The 24771-nt window shown below is 42.3% G+C and overlaps 2 protein-coding genes across 4 annotated transcripts in view; one reads left to right on the forward strand and one right to left on the reverse strand.

The window, feature by feature from the left end:
- The window catches only part of nf1a (neurofibromin 1a), a 223417-nt gene that overhangs the window by 188639 nt on the left and 10007 nt on the right, over positions 1-24771 (forward strand). For all 3 annotated transcript variants that reach the window (XM_078245820.1, XM_078245821.1, XM_078245822.1), the window contains 5 exons: positions 3885-4317; positions 4442-4782; positions 5493-5695; positions 13024-13217; positions 13451-13591. In XM_078245820.1, coding sequence (XP_078101946.1) covers positions 3885-4317; positions 4442-4782; positions 5493-5695; positions 13024-13217; positions 13451-13591 — 1312 coding nt within the window. The remainder of the gene's footprint in view (positions 1-3884; positions 4318-4441; positions 4783-5492; positions 5696-13023; positions 13218-13450; positions 13592-24771) is intronic.
- Positions 1326-3656, reverse strand: LOC144512538 (uncharacterized). The gene is made up of 2 exons (XM_078243289.1): positions 3543-3656; positions 1326-3304 (listed from the first exon to the last, which is right to left on the reverse strand). Exon 2 carries the CDS (start codon positions 3296-3298, stop codon positions 2636-2638), a length of 663 nt encoding a protein of 220 aa, XP_078099415.1. The 5' UTR covers positions 3299-3304; positions 3543-3656; the 3' UTR covers positions 1326-2635.

The raw sequence follows: 24771 nt of genomic DNA on the forward strand, positions 1-24771 counted from the left end.
GGCCTCCTCCAGACGTTCCCAATTTACCCGCACTACCCGTTTGGGCTTACCAGGTCTGTCCAGAGTCTTCCCCCACCCCCTGACCCAACTTACCACCAGATGGTGATCAGTTGACAGCTCCGCCCCTCTCTTCACCCAAGTGTCCAAAACATACGGCCTCAGATCAGATGAAACGATTATAAAATCGATCATTGACCTTTGGCCTAGAGTGCTCTGGTACCAAGTACACTTATGAGCATCGCTATGTTCGAACATGGTGTTCATTATAGACAATCCATGACTAGCACAGAAGTCCAACAACAGACAACCACTCTGGTTTAGATCAGGGAGGCCGTTCCTCCCAATCACGCCTCTCCATGTGTCTCCATCATTGCCCACATGCGCGTTGAAGTCCCCCAGCAGAACTATGGAGTCCCCCACTGGAGCCCCATGCAGGACTCCACTCAAGGTCTCCAAGAAGGCCGAATACTCCGAACTCTTGTTTGGTGCATATGCACAGACAACAGTCAGAGTTTTCCCCCCCACAACCCGCAGGCGTAGGGAGGCGACCCTCTCGTCCACCAGGTTAAACTCCAACGTAGTGGCGCTCAGCCGGGGGCTTGTGAGTATCCCCACACCCGCCCGGCGCCTCACACCCTGGGCAACTCTGGAGAAGAAAAGAGTCCAACCCCTATCCAGGAGTATGGTTCCAGAACCAAGACTGTGCGTAGAGGTAAGCCCCACCAGATCTAACCGGTAGCGCTCCACCTCCCGCACAAGTTCCGGCTCCTTCCCCCACAGAGAGGTGACATTCCACGTCCCCAGAGCCAGCGTCTGCTGCCCGGGTCTGGTCCGTCGAGGCCCCTGACCTTCACTGCCACCCGTGTGGCAACGCACCCGACCCCAGCGGTTACTCCCACAGGTGGTGGGCCCATGGGATGGAGCGATGTATGCCATGCTTTTTCGGGCTGTGCCCGGCCGGGCTCCATGGCAAACCCGGCCACCAGACGCTCGCTGACGAGCCCTCCATCTGGGCCTGGCTCCAGACGGGGGCCCCGGGCTTCCTCCGGGCAGGGTCACTCCATCTCTTCCTCGGTCACTCATAGGGTTTTTGAACAGTGAATAATGTTTTTTATAATAATAATAAGAAGAAGAAGAATAAGTGTTGTTTTGTTCTGCTTACCACACCTTCAGTACTAAAGTACATACCATCTGGCTAATAAAGTCTTAAAATAATGCTTCAATGCTTGTTTATAAATAAACACTCCCTAAAGAAGACAATATAAATAAAGGGGTATTGACTTAAATCATGATAATTGATTTGAAACACAAGGCATTGCTACAATGCAAAAATCCATTTATTTAAAACCTGACATCTTAACAGGCTCTGTTTCATGTGCACAAGTTTAAAAAAAAACAGTAGTATTGGAAAGTCTGGTAAAATACAAGTACAGGTAAAATATCACAGACAAAAGGAAAGTTTAACACAGATGTATACAACAAGGACTATTAGCAGACATTTCAACATGGTTGAGGCAGAACTTAAGGTCCCTGGTGTCATATCTAGTCTTGGGATATCTTTGATGCTTTTAAAAGTTTGTTGATCTACCTTTTTGTCTGTTTATTAAATGTATTGTGTTAACTCATTTATGTTGTAAAACCAGAACATTTAGCCAAATTAAGCAGTCTTGCAGTAGATATTAAATATGTAGCATAAAATGTTAGATGTTTAAAAGTTATACTTTACTAAGTATCGTGAAAAATGTACACTTCACTCTTTATTAAAATATTTGTTTATTGTGTCTGACAATAACCTGGCCAACAATACATCTTGACCAAAGATTTGGCCAGGAAGAATAGTGGAGTAGTATAGTCAGCATCACTATTAATATTATTATCACAAAAAAATCAAATATTCTCAAAGTATTTTTAATTATAAAAAAAAAATCCTCAGCTACTCTAGCTGAGGTTTCTTCTATTTTTTTCCCCCCTGTAAAGGTTTTTTTTAGGGGCAGAGTTTTTCCTTATTCAAAACCATTTTTCTAAGGACAGAGGGTGTCTGATGCTGTAAAGCCTTCTGGAGTCAAATGTTTGTGATAATGGGCTATATAAATTACATTGACTTGACTTAAATATTTTCTAGTCTTTTTATATGCTATTTTCTAGTAATTTTTTAAACATATTCCACTTGAAGCGTCATATGTCAAAATGGTATATACACTACTAGGACTGGGTATTGAACCACAATACTTTTTTGGTACTGAATAAAATGTCTGTAGCACTTAGTACAAATTTTGAGTACCCAAAACTGACATTGAATGCATTGTAAGATTTGTAAACCTCCTCATAGTTAGAAAAAAATATTATTTTGCCAGATTTAAACTATATGATATTAGATCTATACCATTTGAGAACTTTTTCTTGAGTGAAAAAAAGATTTTTCTTAAAAAAACTATATTTCTCAAAGTAAGGTATAGGTATCTTTTTTTGGTATGGGTACCATAACTAAGGTATTGTATGTGCACCACTATACCAAATTTCAAACGATCTGTGAGGTAAAATATATTGGAAAAGGAACATAAATAAAATATGCCAATAAAAAATGCCAAGTTAAACCACAACACAATAGTTGAAATGACTGGTTTGTGATACCTCCTTACACAACAAGGGGCATGTCCTCTAGATCCCTGGGAACCTCCAGACTGGAGTCCTTGGAGCTGGAGCTCTGCATCTGATAAGCCTTCCCTTCAGCATCAAAAGCCATTATTGTAACCCCTTCCTCAAGTCCTGCCCTAGCCTCTTCCCTTGTCTCTCGTATTTCAGCCTGTCCCTCTTTCTCCATCTTGCTGTCTCCTTTTACCTCCTCGAGCATGACACTGGAACCACATGGCCCAACCAGTCCTCCGACCTCCGGCCGGTCAGTTCCCCAGTAGCTCGTAACGCTCACAAAGTCCATGTTGGACCGGGAGGTTCGGGGGGCGTAAACACGGCCTTGAATGAGGCAGACCTGGCATGCCAATACTATGGTGGCAACTAGCAGGCAGAAAATCAGCCCCCCTGCTGAACCTATAGCAATCAGACCCATCTCGGTGTCAATCAAGCAGTTGGCACGAGTGCCATTGGTGTCTGTATCAGGTGAGTTTGTGTGGCCGATGGTAGTGAGGCTGGGCTCCACAGCAGGGGTTGAGCTGCCTCCTTGATCTTCTGTTTTGTGCGAATACGGCTGCATGGTTGATTGGTCTCGGTCGGCATCAGTAGGACAGAACGACAGCTGGTTGAGCAGTAGAAACAGACAGAGAGAAGGTCGGGTGCCTTCCATTGTGCTCTGAAATTAAGAGCAGAAATGTAGACTGCATCACTTACAACATGTGCCTTAACTATTTAAGGTAAATTTAAATGTACTGAATCGCTCTTAGCCATGACGAAGCTATTACTTAAGTATCTACATAAAGCCATTTCAAAAATTCAAACTAGCAAGTTGATTTTACAATTACGTTTGACCCTTGATGATTTAAGAAGTTTGACTTTTACTGTAAGTATGATCTTATATTGACAATACTTACTTAAAGTAGTCTTAAGTGGAGGGATGGAGTGAGACACCTGCTGCAGACAGACTCTTGAGATGCTCTGAACTTACTTCCTGACCCTTTCTCTGGGTCTTTTTCTGGTCTGGTTATTTCGGGGCCTCAAGTTGATACCACAGATGCTCTTACAAGAAAAGAGAGACAAAAAAAGAAATGTATTTTTTTTTATTTTTGAGGCTTTCATTAGTGTAGCATATTGTGCTATGAAGAATTTTAGTTCTCAGGCTCATGTGTACACAACTAACCCCAAACATTTACTCTTTTACAAAAGGGCTGAATTTTAATTTGAGCTTGTCTGATTTTTTTATATCTTTTCCTTAGGTTCAAAACAGGCCAGATCAATGGTGACCTGCTCATCTACCATGTCCTCCTCACTCTCAAACCCTACTACGCTAAGCCCTATGAGATAGTAGTAGACTTAACACATGTAGGACCTAGCAACCGCTTCAAGACCGACTTCCTGTCCAAGTGGTTTGTGGTCTTTCCTGGCTTTGCCTATGAGAACGTAGCAGCTGTCTATGTCTACAACTGCAACACCTGGGTGAGGGAGTACACCAAGTACCATGAACGGCTACTGACAGGCCTGAAGGGCAGCAAGCGACTCCAGTTCATTGACTCTCCAGCTAAGCTGGCCGAGCACATCGAACCCGAGCAACAGAAACTACCTGCAGCCACGCTGACCCTGGAGGAAGACCTTAAAGTGTTCCATAATGCCCTCAAGCTGGCCCATAAAGACACCAAGGTCTCCATAAAGGTAAGGATGCAGCCAGAGCAGTGTGTACTAAAATATGTTTTTAGACTAAAAAGATTAGATTGGTACGATCATTAGAGAAATTCCTTGGGTTTCCTAAAACAATGTATGTTTTCTTGCTGATCAGGTGGGCTCGACAGCAGTTCAGGTGACTTCAGCAGAGCGGACCCGTGTCCTCGGCCAGCCTGTCTTCCTCAATGACGTCTACTACGCCTCAGAGATTGAGGAAATTTGCCTGGTGGATGAGAGCCAGTTCACCCTCACCATGGCCAACCAGGGCACACCACTCACATTCATGCACCAGGAGTGTGACGCCATCGTCCAGTCCATTATCCATATACGGACACGCTGGGAGCTGTCGCAGCCTGACTCCATCCCACAGCACACCAAGATTCGACCAAAAGATGTACCTGGCACTCTGCTCAACATCGCCCTGCTGAACCTGGGCAGTTCTGACCCCAGCCTCAGGTTAGTTCTGCCGGGCATTTAGAGTTATTCTAGCAGGACTTTTCGACCTGAAAAAAAATACAGTAACTCCACCAGCTTTGAAGGGATAGTTTGTCGATTTTAAACCAGCTCTATGTCACCTTTGTGCGGGCAGTGTGTTTAGATGAACAGCGCCATCCGGCGGATCTGGACAGACCTCTACTGCTCTGCCAGACGGGTTGCTCCATGCACTGGCGCCACGAAGGGAAGCCAAACTAAACAAAATTTCCCCAACTGTCATGACAAAGAGCTGGATTAAATCAGCAAAATATCTCTTTAATGAAAAAAGTGGGCCTGTAAAAGAAAAGAAGGTCTGATCAATGTATTTGAGACACCAAGGATTTTTCTTTTTGCCAAACAGGTATTTTCTAATGTGGACTTTTCCTAGCTAGAGGAAGGGACAAACAAAAATGTAAAATCCATATTGTTTTCTAAACTGCAGCAAGCAGGTGCTCTCTTTTTTTAGAGAAAGCTCATCTGTTTGGGGTCCTTTGTCCTTTATTAGGATTAGTAAGTACCAAAATTGTGAAAGAACAACACGTGTTTTGGGCTGCAAATGTAAAATTGCTTTGTGTGGCTTTAGTTTAGATGTAAATTACACTACATGGAGAAGCTGTTATTTTAGCCACTGTTTTTTGCACTACTCTTGACAGGGCTTAACACCTCTGACTTGTTGTTCATACCACATCCAGGTCTGCGGCTTACAACCTATTGTGTGCTTTGACCTGCACCTTTAACCTGAAGATAGAGGGCCAGCTGCTGGAGACATCAGGCCTCTGCATCCCAGCAAACAACACCCTCTTCATAGTCTCTATTAGCAAGACTCTGGCTGCCAATGAGCCACATCTCACATTGGAGTTTCTGGAGGAGTGCATCTCAGGCTTCAGCAAATCCAGTTAGTCCACTTAACACATCTGCTTTTTTTGCTCTTTCTGAATCTAATAGACAAATTGTGCTAATCTGGGTTTCTGGACTTCTGCTACTCGCTAAAAAGCATAAAGTTTGGTTTGCACATAACTGCCTTTTTACAAGGATGTGCAAATAAGTTGTTGGGCTCAGCAATTCACAATCAAATGGGCTAAGATTTTAAAACAATGCAATTTAGCAGCAAGAAATTACACATTTTAACTAGAGATGGTCCGATACCATTTTTTGCTTCCCGATACCGATTCTGATACTTGAACTTGCGTATCGGCCGATACCGAGTACTGATCCGATACCAGTGTGTCATATATTTTATTATGTTTTAACAACTGTATACTACTATCCCAGTATGGATGTGATATGATTTCTATCTTTGTTGTCGGTCTGGCTCAGGTTAAACTCTTTGTGAAACATGAACAAACACAAACAATGAATGCCACAGAACGTTCTTTTATTATCCAGTTTGTCAGTTATAACGGAAAAAGAACATAAATAAACTACTTTAACGTAGATTTTCTTTAGGGCTTTATTATGTGGTATCGGATCGGTGCATAAACTCCAGTACTTCCCAATACCGAAACCAGCGTTTTAGGCAGTATTGGAGGCGGAACATCTCTAATTTTAACACGTTTATTCATTGTTTCCCTTTTAAACAAAAAAGAACGGCAATTTAACAGAACTTTTTTTTTCACTTAAAAAGCAGAAACATTTTGGTCACATCTGACCCAGTTACATCTCAAAGTGCATTAAAAAGAAAGGAGCTATCAGTGCACAGAACCAGTAGCAATAGTAGCCTCACTTTTCGTATAAAAAAAATAGCATTTTGGTTACATCTGACCCATGCACATCACAAAGTGCATGTAACAGAATAATCAAAGTTATCAGAATAATCACAAACCTATAACAAGTGGTTCCAGCAATTAACACATGCATTCTTCTCCTACTACACATGCACACTAGGGTTGGGTACCGAACTCTGTACTTTTTTGGGTATCGACCGAATTACGTCTGTACTACCTTGGAGCGATTCGCTCTAAATCAAACGGTGCCAAATTTCGGTACCTGAGAGTGTGTAAGTGCAAGCTTATCTCTGCATGTTGACAGAGAGCGGGGCTCAGCTCTGACACACACAGCTGGCAGAATCTCCAGGGCTGCGGAGATGTCCGATCGATGGCCATTGTTGTGCAGAAGATCTCCCAGCTGCCCAGAATTATCTCCCCTTTCACTTTTTGTAATCTTAAATAGTCGTTTTGGTGCCTAAACTTCGTCGTTGCTGTAGGACAGTCACCGTTTACGGCTAAATTTAACAGTTAAAGGGGGATAGATTTCCAGCACGAACACTGGTAATGTTAATAGAGATGGCCGCTGTTATGACTCAAGTGCCTGGGGTCTGATGTGGTCCGTTTCCTAACTTATCATTAAACTGCCATTACCATTGTTAGCACCCAGCGCTGGAGTTTGTGCTGGCCGGGTTCGGATTGCTGTAACATTAATGATAGTAGCTGACTGCTAGCTGGCTGGGTGTTAATGTTAACTATGTGTCCTGGGGCTGTTGGTTGCTCTCATCCCGACTGAAGTCTCTTAGTGCCGGGGGAATGAGGCAGACAGTTCGGGGTGTGCTAGCTGGCTAAATTAGCATTAGATTAGTCGTCTATCTATTTGCGTGACAAACTTAATCGTGGGTTAGCCCAGTGCTGTTAACCGTGGTCAAAACAATCACACTAAAAATAACTTTAAATTAGGGTTGTCAAACGATACATTTTTTTAAATCGCGATTAATCGCTGAATGTCTATAGTTAATCGCGATTAATCACATATTTTATCACATGATTAAAATTCTATTATTTTGCATTTCAGAACAGTTTTTAAGTACATATTAACAATCAAAAGCAATTGTTACCAGTGTATCTTGATTGGGAATCAAATGAATGCAAAGAAAGTTACTTTATGAACTTTTTAAGATTTGTAATTATTTATTTACTGTAAACAAAAGAAAAATGTGTGAATCTGTCATTATTGCACAATTCCTCCAAGTACCTAACTAAAAAACAAAAAATCCCTATCCTTACTAGAGTCAATATAGTGTTTAGTAACTCCTAAATAATGTTGATTACTCACTGACGTCCAGTGATCACCGGTTAATGAGACAGCGTTTGCAGCACCTTCCAGTGTGGCTGCTTTCTCCGTGTGGTATGTGTATGGTGAAACTACTGTCTCCCTCGACGGCAACAAGGCAGGTCAACCGTAGTACGTCTTTAAGACCCGAGTCCTCTATGATGCTGACAGGTTTGCAGTTAGTTGCCACCCGTTTAGCCCGCTAGCGGGTAGCATCACGTTAACTGTACTACTATGCTTAGCTCGTAGGTGGTAGCTCAAGCTTGACGTGCTTCGGTGATATTTTAATTCGGCTTTACACAACGTGCATATGGCTTTCGACTTGTCTACGAGCCATCCGGGAGTTTTGGAAAATAAAAAGCTCCATTCAGAGTTATTGCTGCTGTCTTTCTCCATCATGCCTGCAGCCTGCAACAGCAGGATGTGTTAGGAGGAAGTGGCAGCTTGATGATAAGTAACGGTGCTGCAAAGAGTCAAAATAGTAGCCTGTTAGGCACCACGCCAAGCCGAGTGAAGTGTAAAATAAATTAATAAATGCCGGCATGCGATTAAAAAAAATGTATCGCGTCGCGCCGGGCCTTAATCGCATCGCGGTTGACGCGTTAACGCTGACAGCCCTACTTTAAATACATACAAGACATAAATAAACAAATTTGCGGCGGCGGTGCAAATGCCTCAAAAATGCACGACACGAATGACACCTCTTCCTAACTGGATGCGATGCGAACAAGCGAATGTCAGATTGTTTTCAGTGTTTCTCAACAATGTCCTAACCTGCTCCGTATGTCAGAGACAGACAGAGAGAGAGAGAGAGAAAAATTAATAATTTGCACAGAGATGGAATGAAAAAGGAGCTTTCTTGGGGAAAAGTAAGTAGGGAGATCGGGCTATCTGGTAAATTATGTCTATTATTGTGTTGATGGAGCAGCTCCAATGTTAGCGTAGCCCTGATCGATCCGAACTTCATTCAGAAAACAAGCATTTTAAAAGTTGTCTTGCGGACAGACCTGGCAAAGTATGAATTCAGACTTTTTACAAATCATCATCATGTTTTCAGCATACTTTTTATCCGTTTATTGCAATTAAAAAAATTATTATTAAGTCATCTAGACCAGTGATTCTCAAACTTTTTACACCACGTACCACTTTAGAAAATATTAGTACCACCATTATGGCCTACGGTAAAATTATTCAGCTAAGAGGCAGGTTTATTCCTAAAAACAATATTTATGGTTGATTTATGGTTCTTCCGTCCCGCTCCAACTGAATCCAAATTTGAGGTAACTCGGGTCATAACTCCTTACTATTTTGCAGGTGATGTGAAGAATTCAAGTAGCGACTAGCACTTGTGCTCTTTGACTATAGTTTCAACAGCTCAAAAAATTCTCCTCCTCATTCGCTAAAAACACCACTACCTCCCCGTCCTCTCTACTCAACTGGCAAACATACTTTCTCTGACTAAAATTATGGCAACAGCCGCTAAAAACACCAATACCTCGCCATCCTCCCTCCCTGACTGACAGACACACCTTCTCGGCTTAAAATTATGGCAACAGCTGCTAAAAACACCACTACCTAGCCGTCCTCTCTACCCCACTGACAGACACACTTCCTCAGCTTAAAATCACGGAAACAACCGCTAAAAACAGCGCAAACTCCTCTCTACCAATTTACAGCCACCTTTTCTTGGCTTAAAATTACTCCTTTTGTCGGCTACGGCCGCTGAACAGGCTACACGTTGTAAACAGCCGTGGTCTTTCCATTAATTTTGAGTTCATTTGTGCGTTTAGGCTGCGGCGGTGGTGAGCCGAACGCAACATCACGCTGCGCTGGCCAATCTTGTAAACGCCGATCAGACTTGTCAGTCCGTTTGAGGCAGTGTGAGAGTCCTGTACAGTAAACAGAAAACCTCACTGCCTCTATCGCTACCATAAGAACATCACGAAACTCAAGCACTTTACTGCCCAGGAGTTGGTCTAACAGCTGACTGTTTTCCTGCAACAACAAAGCACAGTCTCATTGCTTTCTTCGGAAAATTAAGATGCCTTTAAATACTGTCGGAAATGTTGAGATCTAAAACCATCTGACGGAAAAAAAATAATTGTGAAATATAAAGTCTTTAAAAAGTATTTAAAGTTGTTGTCCATAAGATTTGAGTTGTTGTTTCTAGTGGCAGCTTTGGCAGTAACATGTAATTGCAGGCGCGCCTGTAGGACTTCCAAGTGAGGTGTCGACTGAATGACGTTGGCGCGATGCCGTCACTTGCTCCAGTCCACACAGATAGCAGTTTAGTCTAAGATGAGCTAAGAGTTAATACATCCATGAAGATATGAGCCGTGTGGGGACACAAGCAGCGGTGGAGATAACACGGTCAACAGTGCTAACACAATAACACATATTATTATCAGGATTACTCACCGAGGCTATTGGGGAGGTGCGATGTTTACCGTGTTAGCACGTAGCTTTAGCAGTCAAACAAGTGGAGTCGTTAGCCAGTCCACGCCCAGCCTGGGTAAAGTTAGTGCCGAGTAGCGGTGGGCATCTAACACTTTTATCCAAAGCAACTTACAATTGCTATATATGTCAGAGGCCGCACGCCTCTGGAGCAACTATGGGTGTCTTGCTCAGGGACACATTGGTTGATGTATCGCAGTGGGAATTGAACCCAGGTCTCCCACACCAAAGGCATGTGTTATATCCACTGCGCCATCACCACCCACAATAATGTGACACAAACACCCTACTAGCCACTCTAGCAGAATGTGAAATAACCTTAGCTGATGAAGTGGAGGCCGAGGAAGAGTGGGCTGCACCGCTTTCCCCTTATTAGCCGAGTATGGCACTCACATTGCTAACATTATTAACTGACACAACATGGCTAACAGTGCTAACATCTGAACCAATCTGAGCATCAGAAAGTGCATGGAAGAAAAACTCTTGAGCCCATACAAAATGTATGCTCTTTCTTGATAAAATAAGGGCACTGTTGTTGGTGGTGCTGCCTTCTCCCGTAGGTAACATTACGGCACGGCACAGGCTGGCCCGAAGCCCTAGGTAGTTAATGAGCAGTAAGCAGCCGGGATGGCAAGTGACGGTGATCCCCAAATCTCTTCGCGGGGTAGCAGAGCTGCCGAACCCGCTGGCAGCGCCTTGACTGCTGCTGCTACTGGCTGAGATGAGAGCCTTTACAGCCTGGCTGTCATTTCCTGAATGTTCGTCCTGAAAAGCGACTCCAAAAAAAGCAGACTGGGAGAGACCAACCCCTGCTGACTGACGTAAAAAAGGACCACTAACTGTGCACACGCATTTGAATTTAGGGCGGGAAAGTCGCCACAGACACTCAGATCCTATTACTTGACAAAGCAGCAAATACAAGCGCTTTCATCAGTAGGTCGTATGCTCAATCACCATTGTTTTAACTCACTCTTTGATAGATAGGAACTTAACAGACAATTAACTACATTAAAAAATCTTACGGACAATAACTTTAAAATCTTTTTTTTGTGCAAAAAATGCAATTGTTTGCAGAATTTCAATTGTTCGAAATATTCAATAAATAACAATAAATAGTTCATCTGTGTGTTTCCTTCAATTAAAAAAATATATTTAACAGTTGAGCATATTTATAGTACAAATCTTGTCAGTGAACAAAACAATAATATATCCTTGTTCATTCATCATAATCGAGGTAAAATGTTCAATTAATCATGATTTTGATTTAAGGTCATATCATCCAGCCCTAGTTGGCAGTTTACTATTCTGATAGCAAGCAGCTAACATTTGCAAAGTAAGTTACCTTTTGTGGCTTTGTTTCTATACATTTTTAGGGCAGTTTCAGTGTCTATTTTGTCCAATGAGGTGAAGGAAGAGACCGAAACTTTGCAAAAATAGAAACAGGTTGAGCAGTTTTTCAAACAAGCAATGCGTCGCAAAGCCTGTTCGCTGATACACAGGGCAGATAAGGACATCTTCATTGAGATATTCACTTTTAATAGATGACAGTTCTTTTGTTTTGGTTGATTATAATGGGCTGGATTCTCTCATGACACAAGCATAATAAACTTATATAAAAATTAGTAATATGTGTTCTATTGGTCATACTTAGTAAGGAGTCTGTTGAATGGGATCCCACATTTCCCATGATAGCAACCAGTAGCATCATTTTGCTAGAGCCTCCCTGCCAGGTAAATGCCCTCGCTTTTCAACTCCACACTTCCAGTTTGTAGTAAATGTGTAGTCTTCCTGATGACAGCATCAGGGTTATTTCCGCAGACTTGAAAAAGCTCCTCCAGAGCTACATAAGACATTATACAATCATTTTCACAGGCTGGGTGAGTACTCCTCATTCTAAGTAAAGTGATCTTCATGTGGAAAAAGGGTGAGTGCCCCTTTAAGTAAAGATGGTGCTTTTTTTACAACTAGACCAGTGCCCGTTGAAAATGTTTGGAACGGGCCGATTGCTTGGCCTGTGGTATTGCTGCTTTTCAAAACCAAATTGTACCCCAAAAGTACTTACAGAAGGACCCCAAACCACTTAATATGCATCTCCACTGTATAGCCTACTACTGACTTACAGTGTAGGCCACTTCTACATCAGAGGAAGACATTGTACTACTATATTTACCTGACCAAGAACGCTGCAGATGTGTAATGTAATCACAAAATATCACAATGAAAATGTGGAGTAATCAGACATTAGCCTCATGGACTCATGGCAGTGCACTACCCAACTTGCCCGTTATGAGAGCTAATCTGCACATATCTGCATTCATCAACCACCAGAACCGGACCGTGTGTGCGTGCGCCCAGAGAGAGAGAGAGACGTGTCGTATGATCGTTAACGATTTAACACTTTAGCAAAGCTCCGCTGCTCTGTGTCTCTGGTCCACAGTGTGAGAGGGGGAGTGGCCAGCGGCTAGAGCGGCAAAAGCCAATGTGTGCTTCTTTTACCAATATATTTAACGATATCTTGGCACTTGGCACTGCACTTACTCGTGCCCGTAGCAAGACAACTGTCAAGTTTGAAATCCATCGGACTGTTCGAGAGATATGCGCATAACACACAGCCAGACAGACAGACAGACAGACGTTCCTGCAATTTATAGATAGATAAACAATGAACTTGGCTGGACCTTGTATTAAAAACTAAGTGTATTGTATTGAGCGTTGGTTTTTCTATTGCAGGTATTGAGCTGAAGCATCTCTGTCTGGAGTACATGACACCCTGGTTGCTCAACCTAGTTCGCTTCTGTAAGCACAACGATGACGCCAAACGCCAGCGTGTCACTGCCATTTTGGACAAACTCATTACCATGACGATCAATGAAAAGCAGATGTATCCCTCTATCCAGGCCAAGATCTGGGGCAGCTTGGGCCAGGTGAGTCTATCACACGAACCGCCTGATTCACTTAAAATCAATTTTCAATAACATTTTTATTTATAGTGTCAAATCATAAAAGAAGTTATCTCAGGACAATTTCAAGATAGAGTAGGTCTAGACCACACTAATTTGCAGAGACCCAACAATTCCACCAAGGACATGCATTTAGTGCGATATCCCAAAAGTAAAGATGTTGTGTTTGACCTCTAACTTTCTCACTGTGCCCTCAGATAACAGACCTGCTGGATGTTGTGTTGGACAGCTTTATTAAGACCAGTGCCACGGGAGGCCTGGGCTCCATCAAGGCAGAGGTCATGGCTGATACTGCAGTGGCTCTGGCTTCAGGGAATGTCAAACTGGTCTCCAGCAAGGTGAGCTAATACATTCTGAAATGGTGTCTGCAGAGCACATAGACAGATTTTCTTGTCAAATAACATTGGTAGCAGTGGATCATTAGAAACCTGCCAACTTTTGATGAAGGGAAGCCAAATAAAAGTTGGATGATGAGGCGGCAATTTGGACCAGAGTTACGAAATTGATAAAAAAGTAAGCCAGAGCTTGCTGTGGTTTTGGCGCTGTCGTGAAGAGCAAGTGAAAAAGCAATAGAAATGCTGGAGTGCCGGAGCAGTTCCGGATCGTTCCGGCCCACGGTTCAATGATTATGACTGCAGCTTGGCAGTTACTCTGAGTACCTAGTACATAGTAGCCTCTGTGTGGATGTGGACTTGGTTCATGGCTCATGAGAGCAGTGCTAAGTGAGTTGATTGACACAGTTGGTGCTCATTGACTAACAATATTCTCACTTCAAATGCAATAGTGTGCTGGTTATCTGGTTTACCATGGGCGTTATCAACTGTGACTGGGGTCATCCCGCATTACCGAAACTAATCAGCATGTAAAAAGAGTTGCTAATACTGGGGTTGGGTTTGTGCTGTTCCTGTGAAATGTCTTTACCTGTATATTTCATTTACTTTAGATGTTTCAAACGATAATTTGTTTTTTTATTAGAATGATTTAAAAGAAAACACTTTGAGGTTTCTGTCAATGCTGATATGATATTTATACACGCATCTGGGTTTAAGATAAAACTAAGGGGAGCGGGCGACCTCTAGCACATCCGGTAGACTGCCCCATGTAGGCAGAGTCATTGGCAACGGCCCCGGGGTCCGAATCCGATCTGCAGCCCTTGGCTGTGTGTCATCCCCTCTCTCTCTCTCTCTCTCTCTCTCTCTCTCTCCCCTGTCCTTTTTTTTTTTAGATCAACTTTTTATTGTTTTTATATTTTTGAACAACTTTTTATTGTTTTTATATTCCTTTCCTGTGTATCTACTATCACCATCATATTGAAAAAAAGAGATGAAACTGGGGAAGAGGGGATTTGTTAATTAGTTATAATCTTACATTATATTCAGTTAGCCAAATAACTGCCTGTATGCGAGTTTACATTTTACTACAAGTTCATCTCTGTAATCTTACATTTTAAAGAGCTAAATGAGCTCTCCAAATAAAAGAATACTCCTTGGAGAAAGAGACAGGGCATATCTTGCTGCCCAATATGTACTAAAATGCCACAACCTGTTGTATTGTATTTTGATGTTTTGGCAACATTGTTATTGAAACTTTAATGCCAATAAAGGCCCATTGAATTGTGAGAGAGAGAGAGAGTGCACAGCAGTGGTTGAGCGAGCTAAAGAATAGGAATGAATAAAAAAAAGGGAGCGACATTAGCAAGTTATTTTTGCTGTTTTATCACTACTAGAAATGCAACTGTAGAAAGTATCTATCATTATCCTCATTCATTTGAGGTCTGATTTTGGAACGGAAGTACAGAGAGTCGTTGCTGTTTAGATGATACGCCATCTCTTCTGGTTGCATGGGTGTATACTGGTAGGTTTCAGAACGTTGCAGACAGTTACATTGCAAGCAGTTGCAAGTTTCAACTCGTCTTGTCAAACGTTTTTGGACTGAACTGGGCTTTAAATAGACCACACCCAGGTTGCAGCCTAGGCTCAAATGTTGGTCTTAAGGAGCTGCAGTGTTTATTCGTGGATAAAATGAAACCTACTCTACATTTACTACCACCTCACAACTTTACTGTTTATTTCTTCTCTGCTCTCTTCTGTGCATTGATGTTAATATCTCTGCTGGAAACTGAAAGTAAAACATGTTTGGCATCGTTTCCTTGCGCTACTTTCAGATGGTTCTATTTTAAGTAGATGTTTTGTTCTTCATAATGTGTACTTTCTGTTATTTAAATAGTTTATCTGTAGACAGCAAAGGCAGTTGACTGTGCTCACAGATTCATTTTTAGAATCCTTAGGTTGTCTTCTTGTCGTCATGTATTCTCAACAACCACTGCATGTAAATGTTTGGTCATCTCCCTCTGCGCTCAAGCTTTAAAAAAATCACACACGCACATCTGTACTTGACAATACTTTTAGGTACTCAGCTGGTAATACAAACTGAGGTCCCTTTTTGTTTTTGGTTGCTTCTACTTTAAATGCTGCTGTTTAACAGAGGTAAAGTCATGTGTCCAAATCATGTCAAACCAAGTCAATTGACACAATGCTACGCAATATAATCAGTGTTTGTTGGACTAAAAGGATGGAATTTCACTGCCAGCCATTCTTTAAATGCAGCAGAGAGAAGTGGTTGAGGAAGAAAAAGACTAAGCAGCAACAATCACATGATATCCTGGTTTTGGTCAAAAAGAAATGCACTTGTACACAATGCAGTGGAACTGCATCTTCTGACAGCTTCTTTTGACTTTTTGTAATGTACCCAAAGCTGCTTAAGTTAAAGACAGTATATCTTTTGCCCCTTTTTCATCTCAAAGACTGCTTCATTTACACGTTCAAATTTTATAAATCATCTTCAGACACCCCCTTTCACAGGTTTAGTTTCACATCTTACATTTTTCATCCCACTTGAGTTGCAGGCCTGCATACAAATACCACCATTCTCAGCTACCCAGGCCACTAAAGTTTAGCACATTTTAGACAGCATACTTATCTTGATGTTACATTTAGTTGAATAATATTTTTCCAGTTTGTTAAAATTAGAATTTGTGTTCTAATCTATAGCATTAATACAAAATTGGTGTATTACAGCATTGGCATGTCTGTATTATTATAGCTGAAGTGACTAGATAAATTAATGAATTTGTTTGTTAAAGGTTTAGTTTTCCTACCACTGTAATACTGAAAATCAGCAATAAATGTAATAATTACTTACTTACTAATGGAAGAAATTAATCCAATGCCGTAAATCACCCTCGACTTAGAGTTTTCAAAGAGACAAACTTATTGACTCACTATCCATCTGTTGTGTGCTCTAGATCCAAATTCAGCCTGCTATTCAGAAAAACAAACACAACATACACTGGCAGACACAATAGAAAAGCCAGGCACTGGCTCCTATTATGGCAGACACCAGCACTGCACTGAATAGTGGCCATTGTGAAGATTGTTGACGAAGTGCTGCTCCCCTAAGTGATTTTGTTTTGTTTTCCCAAAGTGTTTTACTGAATTTAACACTAGCACTGCCAGAGACTTTAGGTATGGTGGCCGAGACGGTTCAACACAAATACAAAAGCCACAACACAAACACAAAAGCTTAAACACAAATACAAAAGCTACAACACAAATGCAAAAGCTACAACACAAACGCTACAACACAAATACAACGTAAGTGAGTGACAACAGAGGTGAGTGTGTTGTTTTTTTAAGATCAATTTTTTATTGCTTTTTTTACTTTAAACATACAGAACAAAGAAACACAAATTGAACAGGAACATAAACCCTCTCCCACCCTTTGCGGTTTCGAGGAAAACAAAACCAACAAACAAACAGAAATCACACATTGCCTAATCACTCTCCTGTAGTTCTTGAGGCGCTGAGGTCATTAGGTCTGATATTTGTGCTGCTGCGTTTTTCCATAGGTTGATAGTTGATGATTTGACTTTGTTAATCCTTGCTGTAGAGAGCTCAAGCATAACTATGTCCAGAAAATACGCCAACCACTGTTTTATACAAAGTGAATGGGGGGGGGGGGCAGCCAGCGTTGAGCTATCATTTTCTTAGTTGCAGTTGAGCTGGCTAGCCAAATTTTCCTCTGTCTCCCAAGCATGTGTAATTTTGAGTCATCATTAAGTAACAAAACAATCGGGTCAGTAGGAATTCGACATCATATAATATCAGATATTATTGATGTTGTTTTATTCCAGAACTCATGCACCTGTTCACACTCCCAGACCATATACAGGAAAGTTCCAGTTTGTTCAGGTTGACAGAACATGCAATAGGGAGTGGGAATGACTTTAGAGACGTATCTCTTCTGAGGAATCCAATATGTCCTATGGCATATGTTGAAATGGATATACTGGTGATTTGGGTTCTTGGAATAGTGGAAAATGTTGTCCCAAACTGTCTCCCAATTAATTGCGTTCCCCTCAGAGCTCAGTTTTCGCTCCCATTTCTTTACTATTGGGAGTTCTCCTATAGATACTTGCATCAGTTTAGCATAAATCCTGGACACCAATCCTCTCACAGGAAAATCAACAAACCATTTAATGACTTGCCTCAAGATTGTTTCCCCATGGCACTCCATAGCATTTTGGGGCTGATCTTAAGCGAAGATAAAGGTAGAAAGATGTCCTGGGTACCTTCAAACTAGCTCTCAGGTCCTCAAAACTCAACATACCTTTATCATTGAATAGCTGGTCTAAAGTATAAATTCCTCTGTCACGCCACTGGTTACAAGCAAAGAGTTTGTTCCCAGACATTAAGTGTGCGTTGTGCCATATTTGGGTATTCAAATGCCACTTATTGGTATAGCATAGTTCTATAGCGTAGTGCTCCTCTACCTGTTTAAAGTTGGTCAGTGTGTTGGTGATAATAGGGCCATAGGCTCACATAATTCTTTTTGGACACACACCTGCAAAGGCAATGTCTTGCAGTCTTAGACTTCCAGTGAGGTTTTGCTCTATTTCTCTCCATGGAACTGTAGATGAGGGGTCTGTCCACACTCTGAGGGCCCATAGCTCAAAGGCTCTGTGATACACTTTAAGGTTGGGGAGGGCCAGGCCTCCCGTGTTTGTGGTACGTTGCAGGGTAGAGTATTTTAGTCTAGGTTGTTTATTATTCCAAATATACTGTCGTATTACGGAAAATGTATTGGTGGGGGTAAGGGATCATTGTACTTAAGAAATTCACACGAGGAACTATGTTCATTTTAACAATAGCAATCCTGGACCGTAGCGATGCCAGCAGCGCAGACCAATTGGCCAGATCCCTTTGAACACTACTTAATATTGTTTCATAGTTGACCTGGACAACTCGCTGTAGCGATGTGTGTATGGCGATGCCCAAATATGTAATTTTGCTTTGGGTTGGTATTCTACCACTAATAGCTGATGTCACCTATCTGTTGTTCAATAGAAGAACATTAGATTTATTCCAATTAATTTTATAGCCGGAGATTGAGCCAAATTCGTTGAAGATCTTAAGAAGTTTTGGAACAGAGTCCTCAAGCTCAGATGTAAAGCAAAATATAATCTGCAAATAACAATATTGAGCTGTTATTGGATTTAATCTGGACATTGCATATTTTATTTTGCCTTATGGCTTGGGCTAACCGTTCAAGAGAGATCGCAAATAGCATGGGAGAGAGCGGGCATCCCTGTCGCGAGCCCCCGTTCGATGGCGAGTGGCTGAGAATGCAAGCCATTGGTTGAGACTATGGCCGTGGGATTCGCATATAAAGTACGCACCATGTCAATGAAGTTGGTCCCCAAACCGAGCCTCTCCATTACTTGCCACAAGTAGTTCCACTCTAGGCGGTCAAAAGCTTTTTCTGCGTCCACTGATAAAACTGCTGCCATTGTTGGAAGGTTTTTGGCTTCTTCTATTACATGAAACGATTTACGTACATTGTCTGCAGTGTGACGCTTTGGTATAAAACCTGATTGGTCGGGGTGGACTAGTTTCTCAATGAAGCGTTCTCGGTGGAGTGCCAAGACTTTGGAATAGTCTTACCCTTTTTAGGTATGACAGAAATTAGTGCAGTGTTGGTTTGTTGATGAAAAGTGCCCCTCTCTATGGCCAAGGTTAAAGTTTGTAAAATGATAGGTCCTAATTGTGTCAAAGTATTGTAGAAGAAGTTCTAATGGAATTTCATCTAACCCCGGAGTTTTCCCTTTTTTAACTGTTTTTAATGCTGATTCCTCTAACATTATAGGTTGACCCAGTTCTTCTGCCTCCTCTGGGTAGGCAGGTTTCACTCTTTTAGGAACTCCTGGCACTGTGTCGGATCTGGGTTGCAGGAGGACTCATACAACTTTGAATAAAAGGGTTGAAAAGTGGCGCTGATATCTTTAGGATTCGTTGAGATACCTTGGTCCGTGTGGATGCTGTTGATAGCAGCTCTGTACTCGCTTTGTTTTAATTTCAGAGCCAGCAATTTGCTTGGTTTACAACCATTAAAATAGGCATTTTGCCTCACTCTGTGCATTACGAATTCAGCTCTCCTTAGCAAATCATTTAGCTCTGCTTGACTTGTGACTAGAAGAGTATGTGTCGATTTAGAAAAACACGTCTTTAGAGACTGCTCCAGGGATTTACAACGTTCTTCCAACTCCGCAATCCTTGCCTCTGTTTTTCTCTTCACATTGACCGCAAAGGAAGATGTGAAATCTCTAATAAATCCTTTTAGTTGCTTGCCAAATGTATGCCTGGTCCGCAACTGAGTTAGTATTGATTGATATAAACTCAGCCAGTTTGGCTCTAAACTCTGCATAAAAGCTGTGTTATGGAGAAGGGAGTTATTGAATTGCCACCTTCTAGATCTTTCTCCTAACATATCACAATGGAATGTGGTTATCAACGCATTGTGATCAGACAGAATTGCTGGTTCTATTGCTATCGTGTGGAACATTGCCTTAAGCTCACTGGAGCACAAAATATAATCAATGCGGGAGTGGGTGAGGTGACGTGTGGAAAAGTGTAATCCTTGCTAGTAGGATTGTGCATCCTCCATATATCTGTAAAATGGTGGGATTACACAACTGTTTTAAACATGTCCGATATATGCTTTTGGGCTTTTGTGTGATTGACCCCTGGTCTATCCTGATTTAAATCTAGTACCGCATTCATGTCTTCCCTTATAATTAGTGAATATTAATTGAGAGAAAGCAATTCATTGGTTAGGCGCGGGAAAAAACTTTCATCATATGTAGATGGTGCATATACCGAAACAAAGGCTATCTTCCTACTCCTTATACATACTTGTACATATAAATTTAGCACAAAAAGTAAGGACATTTGTGTTTGGTAGATTATTTCTCTGTGGTAACAATGCTTTTTGGCAATAAATCTATACCGTTGGAAAGCCTGTTTAGTTCCCTTTCAAATGGTGCCCCATTTGTAAGGAACATGCATTTGTGGGCTGAGCAGCAGTGCTGAGTGGGTTGCGCCCATGAAAAATTTGTCAAATCTTCTCTGCCAATGCCAAACAGCTTATTCTGCCATTGACTCGTTTGGTGTTTGGTGGATTGGATGATTGAAGTTTGAAGAAACAAGACATATTGGCAATTGAACAATTTATTCATTTCACAAACAGGAGCCTCAGTAGCATGTGGAAGAACCATACACAGCCACAACAGCCTGGCACCTCCTCCTCATGCTGGTCACCAGCCTGGTCACACACTGCTGTGGGATGGCATCCAATTCTTCAACCAGCATTTGTCGCAAGTCAGCCAACATGGTTGTGTTGGTCACTCTGGCACGAACAGCACACCCAAGCTGATCCCACAAGTGTTCAATGGGGTTGAGGTCAGGACTGCAGGCTTTCCAACGGTATAAGATTTATTGCCAAAAAGAGAAATAATCTACCAAACACAAATTTCCTTACTTTTTGTGCTAAGTTTATAAGATATCTTGCCTGATAGGTCTTTACTACTTTTGTCTACGGTGAGTGTGCATTCCCGTGACAGCAACACAATGGAGCCTTTGGTTTTGATGTCGTCACTAGATGAAGCAGCAACCTTAAAATATTTATTTTGTAGGCGATTTACATCTCTTTTACGTAGCTGTGACTCTTGAATAAGCGCCACGTTTATGTTCTTCCTTCTTAAATAGTCCAAGAATTTAGCTCGTTTGATCGGCCCATTCAGCCCCCTGATGTTAACTGAAAGGATTGAAAGCTCAGCCATCCTTAAAATTTACACATATACCCTACCAGAATTCGCTGGTAAATTTGTAGCAAAGGGTGAACTGTTAGATCTAAGCAAAGTGTCGTAGAAACATAAAAAATAAAATAAATTAAAGCTGCAAGCAGCGTCGGACGGGCCCTCGCGCCTCTGCGCGCGTCGGGGTTACTGGCGGACGCCGCTCCTTGCGACCGTGCATTTGCAAAGGACACTGCAAATCGTCACCAATGAAAATGGAACTCCCTGCTGAGTTCAGTGATACCTCACACAAGACTCTACGTCATACAGTTCATTAGCTGTGAAAGGGGGCGTGGCATAGGGGCAAACCTTTACCAATAAAAAAGGAAGTCTCTGCTGAGTTCATTGATACCTCACATACAGACTCTACCTTAAATGGGTCACCAGTTATGAAAGGGGGCGTGGCGTTAGCATAAGGAGGGCAGGTCAAACCATCAGCAATCAAAAAGAAACTGTCTGCTGAGTTCAATGATACCTTACATAAGACTCTACCTTAAACGGGTCACCAGTTATGAAAGGGGGTGTGGCTTAAGCATAGGGGGCGGGCCAAACCATCACCAATGAAGCAGGAACTATCTGCTGAGTGTTATGAAAGGGGACGTGGCCTGAGTACTTGGGTGTGGTTAAAGTATAGGGGGCGGCTTAGTATCACATGTAGACCACACATAAGTTTCATGTAAATCGGATGATGTTTGTCATATAAGGCGGATTTCCTGTTGCCAGCGGGGGGCGCTATGACCAAAAGTCAATTTTGGCCTGTAGATGTCCTCAGGCTTCGATCCTTGTCATACCTGAGAAATTTCAGGCAGATATGACAATGTACAGTAAAGTTACAACAACTTCTTCGTTCATCAATAAATGCTCAAATGGGCGCTATGACTTTGAGTAAATATTGGCCTTTAGATGTCCTCAGGGTTGGACTCTTATAAATCCTGAAAAGTTTCGAGCTTTTGGACAATGTACACTCACGTTACACCCACTTCCAGTTTCGATGGCGAAACGCAAAAAATGGCTGCCACGGCCATGCCCTATGACGAAAAGTTTTTCTTTTAATAACTTTTCATCTTTAACGTCTTAAGGTGGCACAGACCAAATTTGAAGTTGATCGGATGAAATCATTCGGAGCTGTTCGTTAAAGTACGACGTGGAAATGGTCAAAATCGCGCTAATTTCGAACTTTCAATTAAAAATGGCGGACTTCCTGTTGGGTTTAGGGTATGGCTCCAGTTACCTTTTTTGTACGTCTTGACATGCTACCTATGTGTACCAAGTTCCGTTAGTCTACGTTAAACGTACTGCAGGGGCTCAATTTTTTTAACTTTGTAGGGGGCGCTAGCGAGCCATTTTTGTGCACATATTCCAGAAACCCTTAAAGGATAATTCCGGCCAATTTTTACGTTAATCTTGATCACTATAGCTACATGAGTACTTTCAATAGAAAAAACCCCGACCCGAATCAGTGCAGGCAACACGGAGTAGCTTCAGCTACGTACTACAAGCGTCCCCTGAGCTAAAACAGCAGTTGTCGGGGCAAGTTTTTGAGTGCCTTTGTGCCTCTTAGCAGACACAAAATGCAATTAATATGTCTGTGCCACATGAACAGGGCCCTTACGTGTCAACAAGATACGTTTTCAACTCAGACATTGTTTAAATTCACCTACCCTGTCTTGATCCTGCTGGTGGGTAGCTTGGCCTGTTAGCTGCTAACTGCTATCTGCCGTCCGTAATAAATGTGTTCAGCCAGGCTTTTGTAAAAGGTCCCCTCGCCGTCCTCTCGGTCCGATGACAGTGCCCGGTCCGGCCGCGAAGCGGCAGGCATGGATGTCACGTCCTCCTCCATATCCAGATCCCGACAGAACATGTCCACATCCTTGGCTGTAGTGAATGTGAGCGTTCTCCCTCTTCGGGTTACTCTCAGGGTTGCCGGATAAATAAGAAAATTTGAGATGCCTTTAGCATGTAACTTACGCTGTACTCCTATAAATTCCTGGCGCCGCTGGACGGTGAAAGCACTGTAGTCAGGCTTAAAGCACAGCATTCCATTGGAATCACGAATCGGGCCTTTCTGCTGTACTTGTCTGGCCCCCTGAAGGATTGCTTGGCGGTCTTGGTATCTCAAACACCTGAAAATCAGCGTACGTGTCGTTGTACCCTTGCCGTAGATTCTGTGCGCTCTGTCAATTTCGATAGTAGCCCTGTACTGTAAAGAGGGGATCCACACCGGTAGCTGATCTTGCAGGAATCCAACTGGGTCAGCTTTTTCGCTGCCCTCTTTCAGTCCAATGATTCATTGTTGAGTCTCGATCTGTCCTCCATTTCGGCTAGCTTAAACTCAAATTTCTTCTGGTCATCAATGCAGGCTTTCACCGTGTTTCTCATCTGCCTGTTGTCTCCCTGCGTCTCATCTAGTCGTTGCACCAGGTCCCGTACTGTAGCTCCCTGCCTCTCAAGCTCTGTCCTGATGTGTTGCAGCGAGGTGTCAATTTCTGCCAACGCTTCCTTCACTGCGTTGCGGACCACTGATTGAAGCATATCTTGTTGCTTTTCCAGGACCTTGTCCATAACGTTCTCCATGTGTAAGTCTGCATTAGCGTCAGTAGCCATGCTAGCTGTCGCCATGTTGGTAGACTTCTGTGCTGGGGTAAACGGCAGCGAGACCTGCTTTTTTGCTCCTGCAGGCATTCAATAAGTCACCGTGGTAACAAATAAAATGGTTGCCGTCGAATAAGAAAGAATAGACGTGGTTTTTAATGAAAATGTGGAGGTGGGTGCGGAGCCTCAGTTCTGAGCAACCATTGCTATCGTCGGTCACGTGAGTCTCCAAGTGAGTGTGTTGTTGACAAACAGAGCCGGCGGATGAGCAGGAGAAAAGTTCTTGTATGTTTGAGAAGTAAGTGAAACATGGTTCCTTGCTAATTATGATTACTGTCTGTGTGTGTGTGTGTGTGTGTGTGTGTGTGTGTGTGTGTGTGTGTGTGTGCGTGCGCGCGTGCGGGTGTAGGGTAAGACTGAGGACATGCAACAAAACCATAGACTGTACAAATGGTAATATACAGTCTATGAACAAACCCTTTTACATGGCTTTAAATACAGTGTAAACACAAGTCTGAATTCTATGTATTTACTTATTTTATTTTCCAGTAGTAGGCACGATGTAGGTCATGGTTAAAATTCTGGGTTTATTTCATTCAGACCAACCGTGTATGACCGTGAACATAGATCGTGTATGTGTGTATGTATGACATATTACGCCCCTAACACTGTAATAGGCAGCATATTGAAGGTAACACAATTAGCATTCACTTTAAACATCTGTTTACCGTAACC

Source organism: Sander vitreus, chromosome 3, assembly GCF_031162955.1.
Source record: "Sander vitreus isolate 19-12246 chromosome 3, sanVit1, whole genome shotgun sequence".
In the NCBI taxonomy this organism is placed as follows: Eukaryota; Metazoa; Chordata; class Actinopteri; order Perciformes; family Percidae; genus Sander; species Sander vitreus.